The sequence below is a fragment of the Phytophthora infestans genome, genomic scaffold (assembly GCF_000142945.1).
Source record: "Phytophthora infestans T30-4 supercont1.4 genomic scaffold, whole genome shotgun sequence".
NCBI classification, from domain to species: Eukaryota; Oomycota; class Peronosporomycetes; order Peronosporales; family Peronosporaceae; genus Phytophthora; species Phytophthora infestans.
The window spans coordinates 1114103-1133813 of record NW_003303755.1 but is presented as its reverse complement, the minus strand read 5'-3'; the positions used below and the strand labels follow the sequence as shown (position 1 = coordinate 1133813).

The following is a 19711-nucleotide window of genomic DNA, read 5'->3' as shown; positions in this document are numbered from 1 at the left end:
AAGGTCTGTTCATAAAAGTGTTTTTTCGTCATAAAAAGGATGTGGTCTTAAAAATTTGACGCTGATGTCCAAACCTTGAATTTGTATACCAGCCCTGTCAGATACATAGAAATCTAAGTTGTTAACTCAAGTGGCACCTCTGTAAGCCTAATAGAGAGAACATATCAAAGTAGCAGCTCTCAACTCAGGCTAGAAGCCGAGATATTGTCAGAATTGTCCCGCCAAATCGGGGGTCTTAATGATTTGGCGGGCACTGTAGGGTCAGTCTGTGGTCGCGCAATTGGGACACCGCCAATGCAATAAAATTGGTTAGGCTGTCCAGCCAGCTAAAGCTGTCCTCCCAGTACTAGAATGCAGTTATTGTTGCATTTATGGTCATTACTCTACTCGTCGTCGCTCTCCTCGTCCCCGTCGTTTTCCTCTAGCGAGCCCAAAATGGTGGTTTTACCTTGCTTAGCCAGCGAGGCCTTGATGTGCTCCACGCCTTTGTCAGAGATCATGTTGGTGTCTAGCTCCAGACGTGCAAGGGCCGTCCTCGTAGGCACGAAGGTGTCCACGACTGCAATCGCTCCCTTGGCTGTGATCTCGTTGCCGCACAGAGACAGTTCCTCAAGGGCCGGGAGGCTGCCTGAGCTCAAAGCCGCCACAAAATCCTTCAGGCCCTCCGACGTTACCTCGTTCTCATCGAGGCGCAGAACTTTCAGCTGCGATTGGAACTTCAGCAGAGGAGCAAGGGACACGATACCGTCGTCCGCCAACTCGTTACCCGACAGATCCAGCTCCACCAATTGGATCTTGCTACTTGCTAACGCCTTCACCACCTTCGTAGCACCCTCAGCACACAGCAAAGCATCGCGCAGCTTGAGGTACTGAAGACTCGGCTGCTTGCTGATGGCTTCGGCGAGCTGCGTGGCGCCGTCTTCTTCGAACGAGCAATCGCTCAAGTCGAGCGACTTAAGGTCACGCAGGTGTGTATTGACGCTGCGAGCCATCTGTTCGCTCGCCTCCGGGCCTGCACGGGCACTGGCATAGCGCAGAAGCGTCAGCTTCTTGCACTGGGCAAGGACGTTAGCCACCGCTACACAGCCGTCGTGTCCGCTCATGTTGTTGTAAAAATGAAACTCCTCCAGCGTTGATTGAGCATCCTTCCCATTCTGCAGCACGATCTCCTGGGCGATCACACTGGCAGCGGCAGCGGAAATGCCATTGTTGCAGAACAAGAGACGGCGGAGCGTCGGCTGTGGGATCAGGAGGTCAAAGCAAGCGCGCACACCCTTCTCTCCAAGTGCGTTATCACTCAAGTCGATTTCATCCAGACCGTGGCCACGAAGTGCGCGGCACATGACGGAGAGGACCCGGAGAGCCTCGTCTTCTGGGCGGCCAGCGATCACATCAGCCAAGTCCACCACTTTGAGATCGCTTTGTAGGCGCGACAGCAACGCGTCCGCGATGACCTTTGCACCAGAGTCGGTGTAGCTCTTTCCGCGCAGAGAAATAGACTTAAAGTGCAGCGGCGAACGCTCGTTCACCTTAATCCCAGCAGCCTCCAGCAGTTGCTCGGCACGAGCAGCATCAACAACTTCACGACTTTTGTTCTCGAACTCAAAGCTTGCTTCAGAAATCGTCACCTTGTCAAGCATAGCCGTCACGTCCTTCACCGCAGCAGTCTCCTCTTCATCGTCGTCCTCTTCCTCCTCTTCGTCCTCGTCGTTGTCTTCTAGCGATCCCAGCAAGTCACTTTTCCCCATGCTTTCCAGGAGCGACTCGATGCTAGCCACACCGTCCGCCGAGATCTGGTTGCCATCGATCTCCAGTTTCACGAACGCCTTCTTGTCAGCGACAACCTTTACAAATGCAATCGCGCCAGACGCGCCAATTTCGTTCACGTTAGCGACCACCTTCTCCAGCGCCGGCGCTCCAGCCTTCAGAGCCTTGGCAATGGCCTTAGCGCCCTTGGAACCGATCTCGTTTTCCTCCACCTGCAGCACACGCAACGCAGCACTATCACGCAGCATGTGTCCCAGCGCCGGCATACTCTCAGCAGTCAGGTCGTTACCAGACACATCCAGTGCCGTAAGCCACTTAGCAGCGCCGCTCTCATGCAGCGCATCTACGATGGCCACCAAGCCGTCGTCCTCAGTGGCAGCGTCACGGAGATTGATCTCCACCAAATTGGGCATGTTCTTGACTGCTGCAGCGATAGCCTCACCTCCCTGGGCCTTGAAGGTATTGTCGCTTAGGTCAAGTTTCTCGAGCTTTTGAAGCGAGGCCAGAGCCTTAGCAAACGTTAGACTTCCCTCCCTCTGAGCTCGAGTGGCTGAAAATCTTAGATCCTTGAGTGCCGGGGATAGCGGCAGTAGTTTAGCCAGCGCAATGGCACCACCATCGCCGCTCATGTTGTTGTAGAAGTGGAAGGTCTCGAGCTTGGTGGGGGTGTCCTGACCGCGGAACAGCAGCACCTCCTGTGCAATGACACCCGCAGCCGCAGCCGAGATACCGTTGTTGCAGAAGTACATGTGCTGCAACTGCTCCTGGTTTTGCAACAGGCCGAAGCAGGCACGCACGCCCTTCTCGCCTAGTGCGTTGTCACTTAGATCGATGCGCGTGAGCGTCTTGATGGCGCTCAGCGCGTCGCAGAGCGTGGACAGCACTTGAAGCGCCTCGTCCTCGGGGCGACCAGCGATCATATCGGCAAAGTCCACGCTCGTGAGCTGAGCGAAGGCACCGCGAGCCTCCAGACGCGAGAAGAACGCGGCAATCACTCGCGCTGCCTCGATGGTGTAGCTCTTGTTGCGCAGCGTGATGTGCGTGAAGGCCGGCGGTTCCGCCTCTTCATTCGCGTATGTTTGCACCAACTCGTGGGCACGTGCTTCCGTCACGAGCTCGCGCTCGCCCTCGAAGGACAGCACGGTCTTGGAGGTCGCCATGATCGAGGTGCTCTTGGTGGGCGACTAACTTGGCGTTTGTAAGAGAGAATGATTGTGTCCCCTGTAAAACATGATATCGAATTTACTTAACTGACGTAGCATTAGAAATGGCTATCGATCTTCGGCTTGCATCAACCGATCACTTGCTGCGTGGTGGCATGTGTCCGTGTTACTCCTAAGTTATCAAATCCATCAACGCACTATGCAAACTACTAATATATCCGGCCGCATTGTCCGCCGCTCTGCTGCGGCGGTGAAGATCCTTGCCTACCTGTCCGCCGGCTCCAGGACTCCCTTGACGGCTGGCTCCACGGCGGCAAAAGACAGGAACATCCACGCTTCAGCTTACTCGAAGTACGACTGCACTGTTTCCTGCACCTTCTCCACAGTCTCCCGAAGGGTGGACTTGATCAACGACTGCGTTTCCACGAACGATGAGCACGAGAAAATCTCTTCAGAGCCTTCAGCAGCAATAGCAACAAATCAAAATAGTTATGGAGCTAGATACAAGAGCGCGGCATCAACAGCGGGAACAAAACCAGCAAAACGTACTCTCTGCCTTCTCTGCATCAATCTCGCAGAACTGGAATGTCTCCTGCGACCAGTCGATCGCAAACAGGAGCGCAAAAAATAGTACAATAATTGCCGCAATGAACAGAGGCGTGTAGACAAACACACGCTTGGTCCACGTCCGACGGATCTCAGCCGTCTGAATGGCAGTCTGCCTCTCAAACTCTTCTGCCTCTTCAGCAAGCGCTTGAGTCTCACTCGCGTCAACCTCCGGTAGAGACACGGCGTCGGATTCCTCGCTCTCCTGACTAATTGGATCCTTCAGTGCGAAATCTGAATCGGCTTCTGAATCGCTCGTCGCCTTGAGCGTGTTGATGCTCTCGCCACTGGTACTAGGCATGTACTTTGTACGTTCACGCACGCGCTGTACGTCGTGCTGCTGCTGTACTACAGGCGCGTAAATGTCCACCTTATCGTCCAGACCGAGCTGCTTTACGTGGTAATTGGTGGTGGGTCCGTCCCAATCGTTCTTTTCCTCTTTCTCTTCCTCCTCTTCTTTCGCCTGAGCAGGTGCATCCTCTTCCTCAACATTCTCTTTTTTCGCGGTCGCCTTTTCCACCGTCGTGATCGTAGTGGTTACCACCATTTTTTCCGTCGTCTCACTGGAGCATCAACAATACACACTCAACCCGTCAGCTTCTACTTTCTACTACTACCTCTACGTAGCGCCCTACCGTAGGGCGTTGTCCAACGGACTGGCAACTGTCGTGGAGCGAGCTACAAACTGCTGTGTTGACACAGAGCGCGTCGTGGGTTTATTCTGCTGGTCAACCTCCTCCTCGCGTTCGGGCTCAGGCATAGCAGAGAACCTGTCCACCATCCTTCGTGCGATCGAGTTTTTCTTGTCCACCTGATCGCTGGCCACATCCACTACCGTCTTGCTCTTCTTGCTGAGGTGGCCAGTGTCAAGCGAGCTCAGACCCTTCCGCTTGCCGCCTTCCTTCTTGCCGGTCACTCGCGCCACGGCGGCGTCGATGCGTTTCTTCTGCTCCTGCGCCAGCGCCAGGCGTGTGGCCTCCAGCTTGGACAGCTCAGGCGCACTCTCTCCATTGCTGAAGCTCATCGCGGTGTTGCTGCGATCAGCGATCTGGGCTGCCATCTCAACGTTGCTTCGTACTCCTGTTTTTTGTATGGAAATCTCGAAATGAGGCAAGCTTGAACTTTCGGGTAGCTTTTGAATTTTCAAACCGAAGGGCAACCTCCAGATGTTCTCCCTCTCTAAAAAGATCGCTATTGTCACCTTTCTCGATTTCAGATGCTCCGAATTCAAGAAATATCGCTGTAGATGCAGTTTCACGACACATGGCACCAACTGCGTAACGTTGCATTTCGATGTGACCTGACTACAGATTGAGGTGCTTAAGACTGAAGCCGACCTAGGGGGTAGCAGGAATTACCACATACCGGTATAACTTCTTGCAACGTAGTATAATACATGTTTTTATACTGATACAAGTGCTTTAAATATTCGTAAAGCACGTTTTTTTTTTAAAAGAGAGCTTAAGTTGCTACATGAACAGTTAAGAAAATTGGAACAACGATACTCTGAATAAAACCGGAATAAATAACGAATAGATTGCCAATTGAACTTGTCCAGCCCGATTTAATAATTTGCCTAAAGCTGAATTTCAAATCCAGCCCGTTTGGGGCATTCTAGCTTGGTCAGATTTTGGGTGCTTCAGATGTACCGGTATGCTGGCTTCGGAATTACTGCTTTTAATCGGATCGCATTGTGACGCATTTCCGTTGGACATTTTTATTTATTGTTTTTATATTTTAAAAATATTATTCTCGGAAATTATTCTCCTTTAAAATTGGTTTTGTAATATTTAAATTAAATAAATAAATGATTCTATTTTTTTATAGTACAAATTTTGTTCTGGAACCGTCCATGTACAGGAGATCATCCAATGCGGTCGCTCGAAGGTTACTCGAACAATCTCCAAAGGTCAGACGTATCTTCCAGCAAAATCTTTCCATAGATTTCGCCTTTCAACGGTGCCAGTCATTCCCGATTCGCCAGCACGTGAAGCGGAGCACATTGATCTTCCCCTTGCGAGTCACCATGGTCAAAACGTTGTCGCTGCTGCTATTACCCGCGCTGGTGGTGGCCCAGCAACAAGCCATTAATAACGACGTGCTGCTCACGATGCCCGTGGCCATCGATGGGTCGCTCAAAAACCTACAGCTGCTCAAGGGTGAGAGCTTCGAGGACGCTGCAATGTCCTTCGCTCGCTCCAACGGACTAACGGCTGCCACAGACGACGCTCAAGTGCGCGCTGTCATCGATCAGCTGTCAGGTCTGCTGAAGGACAAAATGCAGGAGGTGGAGGCGGCCCAGCAACAGCAGACACAGCCTGATGAGGCTTTACCTAGTGTGCATCTCTCCATCCCACTCACCATCGACGGGTATACGGGCGATCTACTGAAATACGAGACGGAGACCCCTGAAGCCGCTGTGGAGAGATTCCTCTACGCCAGCGGCTTCAGCATGGACGTCATGAGGGAAGTATACCCCCAGTTGATTACACTTGTCAACCAGAAGTTAGAGGAGCTACAACCCCCTAAGCAGGAACTTTTTGCCTTTGTCTTGTCGTTGGATGGAAGGGAGATCACAGTCCGACACTTTGAAGGGGGTGTCCCAATGGATGAAGCCGTGGAGACGCTGCGTGGCATTGGCGTAAACGACGGAGAGTTCATGGACAGAGTGGCACCGCAGATCGCCAACCAGATTGTCAATGAGATCAACAATAGGCAAACAGAACTCGAACAGCAAAGCCAGCAGATTAAAGAACCCGTGACACAGCAGACCCTACAGAGACGAGAACTCTTCTCGGAGCCGCTGACGCTGAATGACCAACCGGCGGTTATGGTCCATTATGACGGATCTACCGCTCGAGAGACGGCGGTGCGTTTCTTGAGTGAGAATGGGATTACAGACGACGCGACAATTGAGTCGATGATGCCACAACTTGTCGGTATTGTGGACAATCGGATGGCTGTATTGTTGGAGCAAGAGGCCCAGGCTCTGGCTCAAAGTACAGCTCAGCAACAGCGACAGCCACTCGTTACGGTACCGATAAACCTTGATGAGCAGCGCCAAGCCGATCTGGATTACTTTGAAGGCGACGATGTCGAAGCTACGGTGCAGCGGTTCCTCGTTGCGGTAGGCTTGGGTGAAAGCGAGGGATTCACCAATAACGTCGTGCAGCTTTCGTCTCTTGTGCGTGAACGGATTGCCGCAATCCCACAGCAACAGGACACAGCAGAAGCTGCGCAACCGACACGACCGGAGCCGCTGTTTGCCATTCCAGTCACAATTAGTGGCAACGTGTACAATCTCGAGTACTTCAAAGGCCAGGAACCGCACAATGTTGCCAACACGTTCTGTTTAGAGAAGCACGAGATTGTACGCGCAGAATTAGGCGTCGAGTTTGACGGAGATCAGCTGCTAGCGTGTCAAAATGTGCTGGTGCAGTCGATTCTCAACACCCTCGACGAGCGACAGCCTGGAGAGCAACAGTCCGGGGAGTCCACCGCTGAATCACCTGCCCAACCGGAAGCTCCACGTCAAGCCGAGCCTGCAAAATCGCCACAAACTGAAGCGGAGACTCTCGTGGATCCTCGAGGTGTCCTTCTTTTCACACTCGACATTGACATGGGTGATGGTACTTCGATCAAGCTACCAGTACACCGCAACGAAAACCCTCAGGAGCTAGCATCTGCCTTCTGCACACAACACAAGCTCGACAAAGAAAACATCCCAGCTCTTGTAGACGCCATGGAGTCCCAGCTGAAAGTGTTGTAGAATGGCCGCTAAAAGGAGTGGTCGGTTGTCGGCCTTCATGACACGTTGTAACGTAACCTTGGAAGGGCTGCGTCAAGTAGAGATGCAGTGATATGCTGTCTCGATCAGGTAGATTGCCCTCTAATAGAGCGCATGTAGACAGCACTACGCCATCTAGCACGAATTTTTTTAAGAACGTTTTACTGTGGTATTTACTGATACATTCGACTTTCATGTAGTAGTACTTAGTACTACGAAGTAGTAACTTTCTTAATGGCAGCGCTCCAACTGATGTTACGAGAAGCGCTCATCATTTGCGTTTTCCTCGCTTGAAGCAAGTCGGTTCTGCTGTCGGCGTGTCAGCATCCCCATCATCCATTTCTTCACACAGATTTCCTCGCCCTGCTCGTCTTCAGAGATAGCATCCTTCCATTCCTCCGACGTGGCACGAGCTCGTGCCTTACTTGTCTGTTGGCGACGCCACACCAAGCACTCGATGCTGTATTCCCGGATATAATGCCAGGGCAAATCTTTCATACCAACCACACCCAGCTCACATTCGGCAAACAGTTCATCCACAATGCTGTCGTGTGCAAATGGCTCCTGTCCAAAGTTGACGCGAACTTCGTTGTACGAGTCCACACCGATTGCCGGGTACCAGCTCGTGTGAGAGCTCTCGATGTCACCTTCCACCACCCGATCAAGCTCTTTGCCGTTGCTTGTGAAGAAGACGTGCGACTGGGCTGTGCTCATATTCCGCCGCACACCGCAGCCCACAGTGTCGCCCACCCCGAAGCGAGGTCCGAATAGTCGCCCCTACAAGACAAAGAAGCATTGTTTAACAAGTCTGATCACATGCGAGTTCAAGCTTAAAGTACATGTAGTTCAAGCTCACCCTCGTGGTTTGTTGATAAAAGCGGCCATCATCTCCATGGTAACCGTAAGATTTCTGGTTCCAGCCTGGTTGTCGCCCCACCAACGGAAAACTTGCCGGCACCAGTCCCAGAGACGTCAGTTCCTCTTCTACAAGTTGCATCTGCTGCTCTTGTTCTTCCTGGGTCTCAGTGCTCATCGCTGGCCTCTCTCGACGGATAATCTGAATCTCAAAGTATCCGCTCGCCACGAGTCCAATCTGGTACATTGGTCTACCGTCCTCCCCAGTATCACGCCGCTTGAACACTGCAACGTGGAATCCTGGCGGGAAAGGCACGTTGGCCCGCACACTGCGGTCATCGCCCATTTCGTCCCCGCTAAACGCAAAGCGAACGACGTGTGACGGTCTCGTGTCCGCCTCGTGCAGCGACTGAATCCTACACATACACAAGAAACATCCGCTCAATCATCGCGTCCGTGCTTGTCTTCATTCTCTTGCAGCTTACTGGTGTTTGACATCGCTGTAGCCTTGGAACCGCCTGGTCTGATCCAGATCCGCGTATGACGGGACGGGTACAATAGCGTGCGTCAGCAATTGGAACATGCGGCTCTCGCTCGTGCATTTGGGGAAGAGCGCGCATAGTTTCGGCTCTATCTCGAGCGTGGCCTCGACGTCCAGCGGGAAATTAAGAGTCGCCCAGCGCTGTGCGAAGAGATCGCGCCAGACGTCTGGAAAGCGCGGCAGTACGCTTTGGGAAACGACACGTGCTGCCACGACCAGTGCCTCAACATCTCGTGCGCTCGAGAAGAGCAGGATCTGATGCAATAGCACGTCGTCCAGCGCCGTGAGTCGGCAGGGAGCTCGCTTGAGTGATGGTCGGTGTGCCTGGCACATGTGGTGACAATTCCAGAATGGACCTTCGGAACGCATGTTGAACACATTGAACTGTTGGGACAATGGACGTCGGGTGATGGGTAAAGGATGATATCTTGACGTTTGTATGGGCTGTTTAGGTAGGTAGGATGTTCCATAGGCTGTTCTGCCAGCGCAAGGGGAGCTTTGTTCTAACGGACAGCTTGTAGATTTGAGCTGGAACATTTTCTAGCCAATCAAGCGTCAGCTTTGCAAGCTGCTCCACAAAATGTAACAAAATGTGACACAATCATTGCACGGCTACGACGATTGCGCCGTCGGCTCCGACATGCTCGTTGCTATCGAATGAAGTTTGTATTATACGCGAGCACGAGGTTGGACATCCGGCACCCGGTCACAGTATAGTCCGTCGATTTGCCGCCTTATGTTTAACAGTGCATTTCTTTGCAGGATTTTTTAGCTTACCGAAATATGACACAGGGGTGCACCTTGAAGTGGGGCCACCTTTCGCATATTTTCTTCGAAGCACGCCACCTATCCATTCTAGCCGCTGCGTGATCACCTCCACCCGGAGGACGTAAGCCTATATTTAGCGTACATTAATGCTTTTATGAAGAATTCTGAACGAGATTGTAGTCAGATTTGTATAGTACTGTTCTATGCCAAGCTCGGTCTTTCTTTCAGTTCAAAAACATAAGACCACGATCTTCACACCGCAAATAAAAATCGGCTTGTTCACGGAAGGCAAATCTTCAAATGGCTAACTCAAAGCAGTCAAACTAACGAAAAGACGAGAAAGTTTCATGCAACGTCCATCCCTGCTCGGCGCATGGCATGGATGCGCACGATCAGTCTGCCTCGTCCGACATGTCCGATCCAAACCCATCTCCTAAATCATTGTTGTCGTCGTCCTCTTCATCTTCGGAGCTCTGGCAGTCCGAGTCACTGATATCGTACCACTGCAGTTGCTCTGAAACGGCAGTCGCCATATCATTGCACTCTTCGAACAGCTCATCTACGACAAAATCAACACAGTTCGTAAGAATCGATGAAAAGACAACACTTCCACAGAAAACTTTGCCGCGAGCTTGTCGTTGCATACTGTACCAGTGATAGCACTGCACACGAAAGGTTCTTGGCCAAAGTTGAGGTGCAACCCGTCGTACGAGTCCAGTCCAACCGCCGGGTACCAATTTTGATGCCCACACTCCACATAAGCGCCATCCTCGCCAGAGATTAACTCGCCATTACTTGTAAAGAATACAAACATTGTCCCTGTTCTTGGATTGATGCGGATTCCGCAACCAACTGTAGAGCCGGACTTGAACACTGGACCAAGCCGACGGCCCTGCTAAAGGAGTTACCAGGTTGTACAGCACAAGTTAATATCGACCTAGATCCTCAAATCGCTACTTTAATACTTCAAAGTAATACATTTTTTGTACCTCAAAAGGAGTGCCGTGATAGTATCGACCGTCATCACCGTGATATCCGTGTGATATCCGTGTCCACCCTGGTTGCTTGCCCACCAGCGGGAACTTCGAGTTCACCAGACCAATAGACGTCATAGCTTCTTGGCCTGAAAGAGTGGGAGCCCTAGCGTGTCGGTGCTGTCGTTTCGACAGACTCAGCTCGAAGTATCCTCCGGGAACCACGCCGACTTGATACACTGGCCGTGTTTGTCCGTGTGCATTGGCTTCTTCTGTTGGATTGCATTGATAGACCGCAACATGAAACGTAGTCGGGAAAGGCATGTTAGCCCGAACACATCGATCATCCCCCAGCATGCCTCCATCCAGAGCAAAGTCGACGGAGTGTGATTCCCTTAACCCTGGGGCATGCAGCGACACAATTCTACCAGAACAGGCGCGTCAGCTTTCAGCCAGATTATTTGTACAGTAGTACAGCAAGATATCTACGCACCGATGGTATGCATCTGTGTAGCCCCGAGCCTTCTGCGTCTCTCTAATGTCAGCAAAGGAAGGCACGGGGACAATTGCGTGGGCCAGCAACTGGAATTTGCGACTCTCAGTGCACGAACTGAAGCAATTCACCCACAACGCTGTCAGTTTTCACGGTCAACAAAGCTGATCAAACATAGCAAAATTACTATTGACCTGGGAAACAGAGTGTCCAATTTTTCGTTCATTTGTAGATGTGCGCCGCTGTCCAGTGGAAAGTTGAGTGCCTCCCAACGGCGGCGAAAGATGGTCTTCCAGATGATTGGAAACCGTGGTACCACATTACGAGCGACCACAGGCGCCGCCACAGTGACAGACTCGACGTCCCTCGGCGCGGCGAAGCTTACAACATGAGCCAAGAGCTCGTCGGAGAGAATAGTCGTCATTCCAGTTAGAGAATCTTGAAATACCGATAAATTTCATTTTTCTGAGATATGATTTTGGAAAGGATTATCAGATTTAAAAGACTACAGAAATTTGCCTGAATCAGGAACGGGGTTTCAACTAATAACCTCGCAATTTTTATAGTCGGGAAAGATTTAGGGAGATGGGATAGTGATGGGCAAGGTACTGACAAAACAATCCAGGCACGACTTTGATTTCAATTTAAAAAATGGCGCGCAGCAGGTGATCCTCCTTCGCTTCAAGCCCTACGAGCCGAACTTCATTCCTACATTTACATTCAAGCTTACTAGCCGACTGCGTCCTCAGCACCCCCATGTCCTCCAATCGTCTCCGCCTCACCTGGTCCGAGAAGGTAGCCATCCTCAAGAAGGCTGCTCGCTCACCTAGTCTGTCGTACAATGAGCTACAGTAGCTGAGTGGGCGGTTGAAGAGTTTGGGCTTCCGACGGCCCCCGGCAAAACGACAATATGCCGTTTGTTCAAATCAAGTGCTGTGCTGCGCGGACGGGACTGAGAAGGGCTGGATGACGAGCTGAATGTACCAACAGTGGCTGGTGACGCTGGATGAGAGAATGCGAGCAGAATCGCAATATTCTACTATTGGTAGATAACGCTTCGCCTCACCATTAGGTTGGTCTCTCTCTAAGCAATGTCCGTGTTGAGAAGCTACCCTCGAACACCACCGCCAAGATCCAGCCGCTGGATCAGGGGGTCATCAATAGCATTAAACGCTACATCTTATCACAAAAAATGATGTTCGCATTGGATCGCCTAGGCGAAGGCCTCGACAACCCGTACAACGTCGACCAGCTAACTGCACTGCTCTGGTGCGAGGCTGCATGGTCTAAAGTTAGCGCTTCTACGATTCAGCACTGCTGGAATCACTCTAGTCTCATTCAAAAGTCGAAGCTTCAATTTATCCTAACTTAATTCAATACATGCACATGATATGATATCATAGTCTGTTTTTAGCGAGGCATTGTCAGCTGATGCAATCTCTTTCTTAATTTATATCAGGCGTTCCTTATTCAGGCAGATTTCTGTACACACTTCAGCAAATGCAACATGCTGGTGCTCCTTATGCTGTGGTCAAACGTCGTCGCTCCAGGACGTTGGCAATGAAGGCGTCGATGCAGTTGCGCCGCACGGAGCGAAAGCGAGCTTTGTTGACGTTTTGGAGCATTTCGCGAGCCACAAGAGCGTTCATCCCAATGCACTCACTAAACAGTTCATCTGAGTCAAGTGACCCGCAGCTCATCGTGTTAATTGCATGCATTTTCCAATAAACTAACTGTACGGAAGCCTTACCGACTATCTGCTCGTGCTTGAGCGGTTGCTGACCGAAGTTTACGTGAATCGTATTCGGAGAGCCCAGACCCACCGCAGGGAACCACTCGTGCTCATTATCGCACGGGATATATCGACCTGATCCAGGGAGGTAACGAGCTAGGACGCAGAGACGTCATATGACAGCCGATTGTAGTGGTAAATAAAACACTCACATGTTATAGTGTTACCATTATGCGTGACGAATACACGCCGGCCATTGCCCTGTGAGCTGCGTCGTATACCACAACCGACCGTATCATTCACGCCGAACCGCGGGGCGTAAGGTTTCCTCTGTGAACCTCAAGCAAAACTGATCAGTATCACTTGAAAAGGTATTTCAACCTAATCCAGTGCACACTTACAGGAAACGCTGAGTATAACTTTCCATTGTCACCATGGTACCCAAACGACGGAGTAATCCATCCTGGTTGTTTCCCCACCAGTGGAAAGCTGGACGGGACTAGTCCAATAGCGGTCATTTCCTCTCTCCCATTCCTCACCGTGTGAGGACTTGGTCGTGACACGGGATCAGAAATGCTGATTTCAAAGTAGCCACTTGTAGTCGCACCGATTTGATACACGAACATTTCTTTCTCGCTCGTAGGGTCTTGCACTCGGCGCTTGAATACCGCGACATAGAGTGACGTTGGAAACGGCACTTTCGAGCGCACGGAGCGATCGTTGCCAAAATGTTTACTATCAAATGTAAATGCTGTCACCACAGCATCATCGCTCTGGCTCTCCGTCTTCTTTTTCTCCAGTGCTACAATTCTTTTCAACACCAAAATCGGCTCCATCAGTATCTACAATATTTTGACAGCTACGAAAGTATATTACCTATGCTGGGTATCTGAATATCCCCGAGATCGCTGTGTCTCTCCAATGTCCATGCCTGACGGTAAATGAGCTATTGCGCGTGTTAGCAATTGGAAGACCCGTGCTTCGGTGCACTCACTTCATCGAATAAAACAGCAAATTGTCAATAGCTCGGACCCCATCACCTTATAAGTGATAAGATGTACTCACCGCGGCAAAAGCGCACGAAGTCGTGCGTCCACCACGAGATTTCTGGCATCCTCTGTCAATGCATCCAGTTGGAAGTTGACTGTCTCCCAATGACGAGCGAATAGGACGCGCCAGATTTTGGGATACTGTGGCAGCAGGTGCAGCGCCACCAATTTGGAGGCCATCGTCACGGATTCCACGTCTCGTTCCGCGGCAAAACTCAGCACCTGCACCAGTAGGGCGTCGTCCAGAGTGAGTAGGTGCGTCTGCATGCTGCCAAGGAGTCGCGAAGAGAAAGAGAAATGTGTTATGTGTACCACACCACTGCAACTTCAACATGGTGCGCACCACATAACGTCACTTCAACTTCCGCAAAATGGCTGTTCTCACGGGCAATTGTGCCACTATGAATTGACGAGGAATGGGAGAGAGGGACGTCTACATGAGCTATTATTTCTAAATGCTGCTGGAGCGAGTGCGCTGCAACTGCGGTAGTTGCTGCACTTTCACGTTTTGCAGGTCCACACGCAACTCACTCGTCTGGCGTTTCGACTTAGCGAGGTCGTCTGTAAGCCGGTGGTTCTGCAGCGCGAGTATGCGCACTTGGTGCTGTAGCTCGATGAGTACGCGATCGTTGGGTAAATGTATCTGAGACGATAAATTGGAGGAGCTGGCTGTAGAAACCCGGATCGACTTAAGCGCTGCGTTGACTGTAAACGCGAGGTCGTCACGAAGGCGAAGCTACAGTGTGTTCAGAACGCGTGTTCAGTGAGAGCTGTAGGTTAGTTATGCGCACACTTTCGTACCTGTTTTTGATGATCAATTTGTGTTGGCAGTGGGTTAGACTGGTCAGAACTCATTGAGGTGGATATGACAACCTTGATACAAATCAAAACGACGAAGCTAGTTAGTGCCATTGCCACTGGTACTATCCACTTTACGAATAGTACCTCAGCACTAATGTCTGTAGTGGCGTAGCTGGTCCATACAAGTGCCGCTAGCTGCCAATACACCATCATCCGCATGAGTTCATGGCAAACAATTCAGACTGCTGCAGTGGCTCACCCTCCTCTTCTTCCTCTTCGAGTCCGGGTCAATTTTAAAATTCTTGTAGTGCTCCTCCAAAACGTGACGTTGTGTATGGTGCTTCAATCCGATGTATATCTTGCTCCGCTCTGTTTTCATTCTCTTCGCAGTCTGTTGATAAATATCGTTAGATATGTTTGTGATCGCAAAAACAGTTTCCTCACTTACAACTTCTTTAATAGTTTTGTGTGGACCCCGCGCTTTCGGGCTCATTATGTTCTTAAATGCAGCAAAACCCGATCCACGGACCTCATTCTGCTTCCCTGTGTCTTGCGGATTCACGTCAGAGTACCGGCACCTATCTGTAACATCTGGAAACATTTTTCCTTCAGAGAAATATGTGTTGAGCCGGGTTTCTTCTTCGTGGTAGACCTATGCAACGTCGTGATCAGACACAAGTTAGTGAACCTACCGGATAGTTCGCATGATATTACTAAGTATCACCCCGATAGTAAAGAAATTTGTCCGGTTGAATGTGAGCCAGAACTTGGATCGATATAGCAGTGGTGTGTCACATCGATCCCATAAATCGTAAACCTTTCGGCGGGCCTCTTCGAGCATCCCTGTCTTCCACCTATTAAGCACGTTAGAGAATATATTCTCAGCCTACACTGATGCAAATGTACTACTTACTTAGTAGTCTGCTTCCGCGACAAAAAGCCTCGGATGCGGCACTGAGCCCGAACAACTTGAAATTTCAGATTCTTGTAGCTGCGTTTAATGACGCTTCCACGCCTTAGTGCTTGAAGACGATGGAAGCCTCTGTACACACGTCGATAGCGCGCATAGACGACATAGCCCCTCGCCATGAATTGAAGCTGGCGCAGGGCCTCACGTTGTTTTCGATACTTCAGCACTGCGTAATGCGTGCGATAGATTTTCTGAATCATGATCGCTCCGTTCCGCAGTGCTAAGAACTGCTGTCGATCATCCTTTCCCTGCAGCAGGACAATGCTTTTAGTGCTTCTTTTATCATTGGCTCGAGAAGACTGACTACCACTCCTCACCTTCATTCGGGCAATCACCCATCTTTGAATCGATACGACAGCGTTTCTCTTCCTGCGATATTTCTTCCGAGCACTGTACATTCGGAATTGTGTCTGAAGCTGTTTACCGTGGTGATAGTGCATCTGTTAGTCTGAAGTATGAACACTTATCAAGCAAATAGCAGACCTACACTGATGATAAGCTGGCGCGTGGCTTCCCAACTCGAACCACTGCCCACAAATGACCTGATGTATCCAGAATAAGTATATAGCTTAGCAGAGTGTTTCGACAGTAAGACTTCGTGTTCTCGTGGAGCTTACTTTGCTGTGTTGAACATGCCGTGGTGAAAACTCACTCGAGATACATTACGTTGTTGTTCTCGAGAGCTGTAAAGCTCACGGGGCTTTCTCACGTTACCAAACAGGTTCCTAGAAACCCACAAACTGTCAATACTGACCGTCGCATATTTCAAGAGCACCAAATGCTTACTTTTTCAATCGTGGGAAAGATTTATACTACAAACGTCATGTGTGAGAAAGGGAAATGTCCAGAGTATTGAAATTAAGGTAACAACGCACCTTGTAGATTGTGCCATCGTCTGGAAGACCAATGTTTGAAGGTGGTGGGGCAATAAATGTTTCTTGAATTTCATCCGAGCGATCCTCCAAGAAGCTGCAGTCGTATTTCTTCTTACCGATTGTCAAGGAACGGTTTAGCTTTTGATTAATTGACTGGTCAAAGAACAGCACTTCCGGAAGCTGAGGACTAAAGACCCGATCCTCAATAAAGCGGTCGAACATTTGTGTCCCAATCAGCTGAGCAACAAAAGGACGAGATGCAGCATCGAAATTGTCTTGCAGGAACCGCTTGCTGTCAAACAACGCTGATATCCCTGATTCTCCTTGGACAGCCCGTTGCTATAAAGCATAGGTGATTGATTAGCACTAACCTTCGCGGTAGCATCATCGCATTACTTACCAAATAGTTTGCATATTTCTTGAAAAGCGTGACAAAGAATCGTAAAAATGCTTTACGGATCCCCTCAGTTGAAAACTTTTCTGTTTCGTTGTATTGACTGTCAGTGAGCCCTCCGCTGGCATCGTTCCCAGTTGCAGATACAGCCACTGTCGATGCAGAAAAAGTGTGTCGATTCAGGCTACCCGAACCGGTTCGTGAAAATGATGTTGAGGAAGCTGGGGACAGCGATGACGAGGGCAGACTAAATGCTGCACTCGACCTTCTCCCGCGCTTGATCTTGCCTATCGAATAATGGGAGTTGAGAGAGTCCGACATGCACGACTCCGAATAAGACGTTGACAGGGGGATAGTTTGCCCGTGATCGGAGGCGAAGTTGCCAATAGGTTCGAGGTGTTCCTCGTTTGGAAAGGCCTACAGGAAAAGCAGCACTGGTTTAACACCCCTTGAGGTATTAGAAAAATTGAAAGTACGAACCAGATCTACTCGACTGATGCCTGCAGCGTACGGGTCGAATATCTACAAAAAGTGATCAACACGGTCGGTGTGTTTCTGCCTTGCAATAATGAGTCATTCACGAACTTCAACGTACACTAGCTACTTCGGCCAGTTTCGCACGGAGTTTAGATCCTTCTCGATCAGGAATCTTTGGTACTAAAATGTTTTTGCCTGAGTCATCCACAGCAGGGATGACACTGTGATAGGCAGCATGACACAGCAAGCGTCAGTCATTACAAACTAACAAACATTATAAGCAGTACGGTGCAACAATCTAACCGATTGTGATCCAAGTCGACAAAGACAACGTTGGTGGATCGACCAACTACTTGCTTAAGACAGTCTGCGTGGGTGCCAACTAGGAAAGGGACAGGTGCCTATATCGAAGTCCAGAATTCGTTAATCTCGGTCTCCATATCTGTATTTGGCACTCACGTCAATGACATCAAGAAGTGAGGTCGGGAGGACAGGAATGTAGGCCCCTTGCCATGAAAAGGGTAGTAAAGTGGCCAAGAGCGCCTCCGCTACAGGCGTGAGCAGCCCAATATGCTTAGAGCACAATACGACCTAAGGCCGGCAATATCTTATTAGTACAGCTCGTTTCGTGCATCTTAGAAGCGATATTTAATACCTTGAGCTCCAAAGCTACACACGAGAAAACCAGCAGCACGTTGTTGATGTCCAGAACTTGGAAAAGAGGTCGAAATGGGAACTGGACGATGCGCATGGTACAATTTAGCCAGAATCCAGTAGTGAATCTAAAGGCCACTGCTTACATCGGCAAGAGGAAGCTCATTCTTCGGAGGGCGAGAAATAACCAGATTGCGATCCGGCAAGGTTAACTGGACTTGTATCTGACCGGGTGGTGGCAGCGGGATTTCCACCAAAAAGTTCGCAATATATCTTTCGATTGGCATCGGCGATTCCGATAGCGTCACTCGATAAATCTAGCAAGACAATCGATACACAGTCAATCTTTGGTAAGTAACCCGCGGCATTCGGATAGGCAATACCTGCTGCAGAAATTGGCGAAATGCTGAAAAGTACGGGTAAAGCGACGTTACTACAATGCCCTTCGGACAAAATACCGGCCCCGGTGCGCTTGCCGCATCTCCTGATAGATCTTGGACCCACTGCGGAAGCTGAGTACGTTGGTTGTCATCTTTCTCGTCAAGTTGGTGGGGGACATTTGATGGTCGTCGACGGTGGCGCTGGCGGTGATAGTGCGGTGCTATTAAGGATACAACTTCGAGTGGATGTAGTTCCTCATAAAACTTCAGTGCACATGCGTAAATCTTGACTCCACTCATGTTTGTGAGGACAAACGAAAAGAATACGGGGGCGACGTAGGACTTGCTCAGCACAAAACCCTCTGGGAACGCGAAATCGGCTAGATGTGCGGGTAGAGGCGCGTCTCCATACAAGTCTGGAAACATATCAAGCACAGCCGGAAGGAATCGTATTTCTGTCGGGCTCTTCGTTTTCTCAACTGCACACAGTTGAAGTGGATACATTTCAATACACTTTCGAGATGGAAACAAGCAAAAAAAACACTGCTGAGATTGGTGTACGTACTGTTTTGGTCTGGAACTAAAGCGCCGCGACCCACGACGACAAAATAGTTAAGTAAGCGCTTTTTCACTTCCACAACATTACCAGCCTTCATCACAGTGGGCCCTGCACTTTGCACCGTCCGACCGGGACTTCCTTGCTGATTTGCCTCCGCCGGCCTACCAGGAGAGGTTGAAAGAGTTGGATCCTCCGGATTTTCTGGGCAATCATATTTTTTCTTTTCGATCGTAACCGGCAATTTTGTAAACTGCTTGGCCTCGTACTTCGCGCGGATGTATTTCTCGCGCAACTCTGTGGCTGCACTTGGCAGCAACTTTAGTGATGAGTCCACCCCAAGCCACTCGTCGAGGTGTTTGCTGTAGATCTCCTTGACGCTCTTGTTGCCACCCTTCATCGCTGCAACTTCCTCGTCTGTCCATGTATCGAGATGAAGCGACTTGACTCTCGATAGCTGAACGCCAAGCTTGCGGTGAGAACCCGCGCAATGAATGCACAGGAACGCACCGACCGTTGTACTGGCCCAGATAGAGTCGTTCAGACGCGACGTGCAATCTGCACAGCTCTGATTCTCCGAGCTCGAGTGCATCATCTCCGTCAGCTTCCGAAAGGCTTGCTGCTGCACCACTGGCGAGTGGTTCGTGCCATTTGGGCGCGAGAACATCATCATGGCCGCCTACCCACTACGAACCTTGACCCCCTCCCCGAAAATGTGTCAAGGCTCAAGGACAGCAGACTGAAAATGCCTCCGTAATAGGCCAAGTCACATCAACTATTATTATCCCGCCAGAATCACTCCCGCCCTGCGTCTGAAACCGCTCATCACTGCAGATTAAAACGTGCCAACCGCGGCAAGATCATGCTGG

At 50.2% G+C, this 19711-nt stretch overlaps 7 protein-coding genes across 7 annotated transcripts; 1 reads left to right on the top strand and 6 right to left on the bottom strand.

The window, feature by feature from the left end:
* Positions 1–383: 383 nt before the first annotated feature.
* Positions 384–2955, bottom strand: PITG_03246 (uncharacterized protein; the record flags this gene model as incomplete). Its single annotated transcript, XM_002906280.1, has 1 exon — positions 384–2955. The coding sequence occupies one exon, from the start codon at positions 2925–2927 to the stop codon at positions 384–386; it is 2544 nt and encodes an 847-aa protein (XP_002906326.1).
* Positions 2956–3200: 245 nt separating this feature from the next.
* On the bottom strand, positions 3201–4626 carry PITG_03245 (uncharacterized protein; the record flags this gene model as incomplete). The annotated part of the gene is made up of 4 exons (XM_002906279.1): positions 3201–3388; positions 3480–4020; positions 4078–4099; positions 4172–4626. The coding sequence occupies 4 exons, from the start codon at positions 4594–4596 to the stop codon at positions 3273–3275; spliced, it is 1104 nt and encodes a 367-aa protein (XP_002906325.1).
* An 892-nt stretch (positions 4627–5518) lies between these two features.
* PITG_03244 (uncharacterized protein) lies at positions 5519–7305 on the top strand (the record flags this gene model as incomplete). The annotated part of the gene is made up of 1 exon (XM_002906278.1): positions 5519–7305. The coding sequence occupies one exon, from the start codon at positions 5563–5565 to the stop codon at positions 7303–7305; it is 1743 nt and encodes a 580-aa protein (XP_002906324.1).
* A 227-nt stretch (positions 7306–7532) lies between these two features.
* PITG_03243 (uncharacterized protein) lies at positions 7533–9088 on the bottom strand (the record flags this gene model as incomplete). The annotated part of the gene is made up of 3 exons (XM_002906277.1): positions 7533–8100; positions 8180–8594; positions 8664–9088. The coding sequence occupies 3 exons, from the start codon at positions 9086–9088 to the stop codon at positions 7579–7581; spliced, it is 1362 nt and encodes a 453-aa protein (XP_002906323.1).
* A 791-nt stretch (positions 9089–9879) lies between these two features.
* Positions 9880–11378, bottom strand: PITG_03242 (uncharacterized protein; the record flags this gene model as incomplete). The annotated part of the gene is made up of 5 exons (XM_002906276.1): positions 9880–10046; positions 10139–10382; positions 10477–10885; positions 10955–11071; positions 11149–11378. The coding sequence occupies 5 exons, from the start codon at positions 11376–11378 to the stop codon at positions 9880–9882; spliced, it is 1167 nt and encodes a 388-aa protein (XP_002906322.1).
* A 1096-nt stretch (positions 11379–12474) lies between these two features.
* PITG_03241 (uncharacterized protein) lies at positions 12475–14002 on the bottom strand (the record flags this gene model as incomplete). Its single annotated transcript, XM_002906275.1, has 5 exons — positions 12475–12616; positions 12689–12842; positions 13084–13496; positions 13563–13679; positions 13752–14002. 5 exons carry the CDS (start codon positions 14000–14002, stop codon positions 12475–12477), a joined length of 1077 nt encoding a protein of 358 aa, XP_002906321.1.
* Positions 14003–14186: 184 nt separating this feature from the next.
* PITG_03240 (uncharacterized protein) lies at positions 14187–19515 on the bottom strand (the record flags this gene model as incomplete). The annotated part of the gene is made up of 21 exons (XM_002906274.1): positions 14187–14471; positions 14537–14608; positions 14681–14731; positions 14796–14927; positions 14985–15065; positions 15261–15390; positions 15450–15754; positions 15824–15922; positions 15994–16048; positions 16124–16231; positions 16293–16318; positions 16382–16695; positions 16778–17192; positions 17256–17297; positions 17371–17473; positions 17556–17653; positions 17712–17843; positions 17908–17988; positions 18053–18223; positions 18290–18765; positions 18852–19515. The coding sequence occupies 21 exons, from the start codon at positions 19513–19515 to the stop codon at positions 14187–14189; spliced, it is 3840 nt and encodes a 1279-aa protein (XP_002906320.1).
* Positions 19516–19711: the final 196 nt, after the last annotated feature.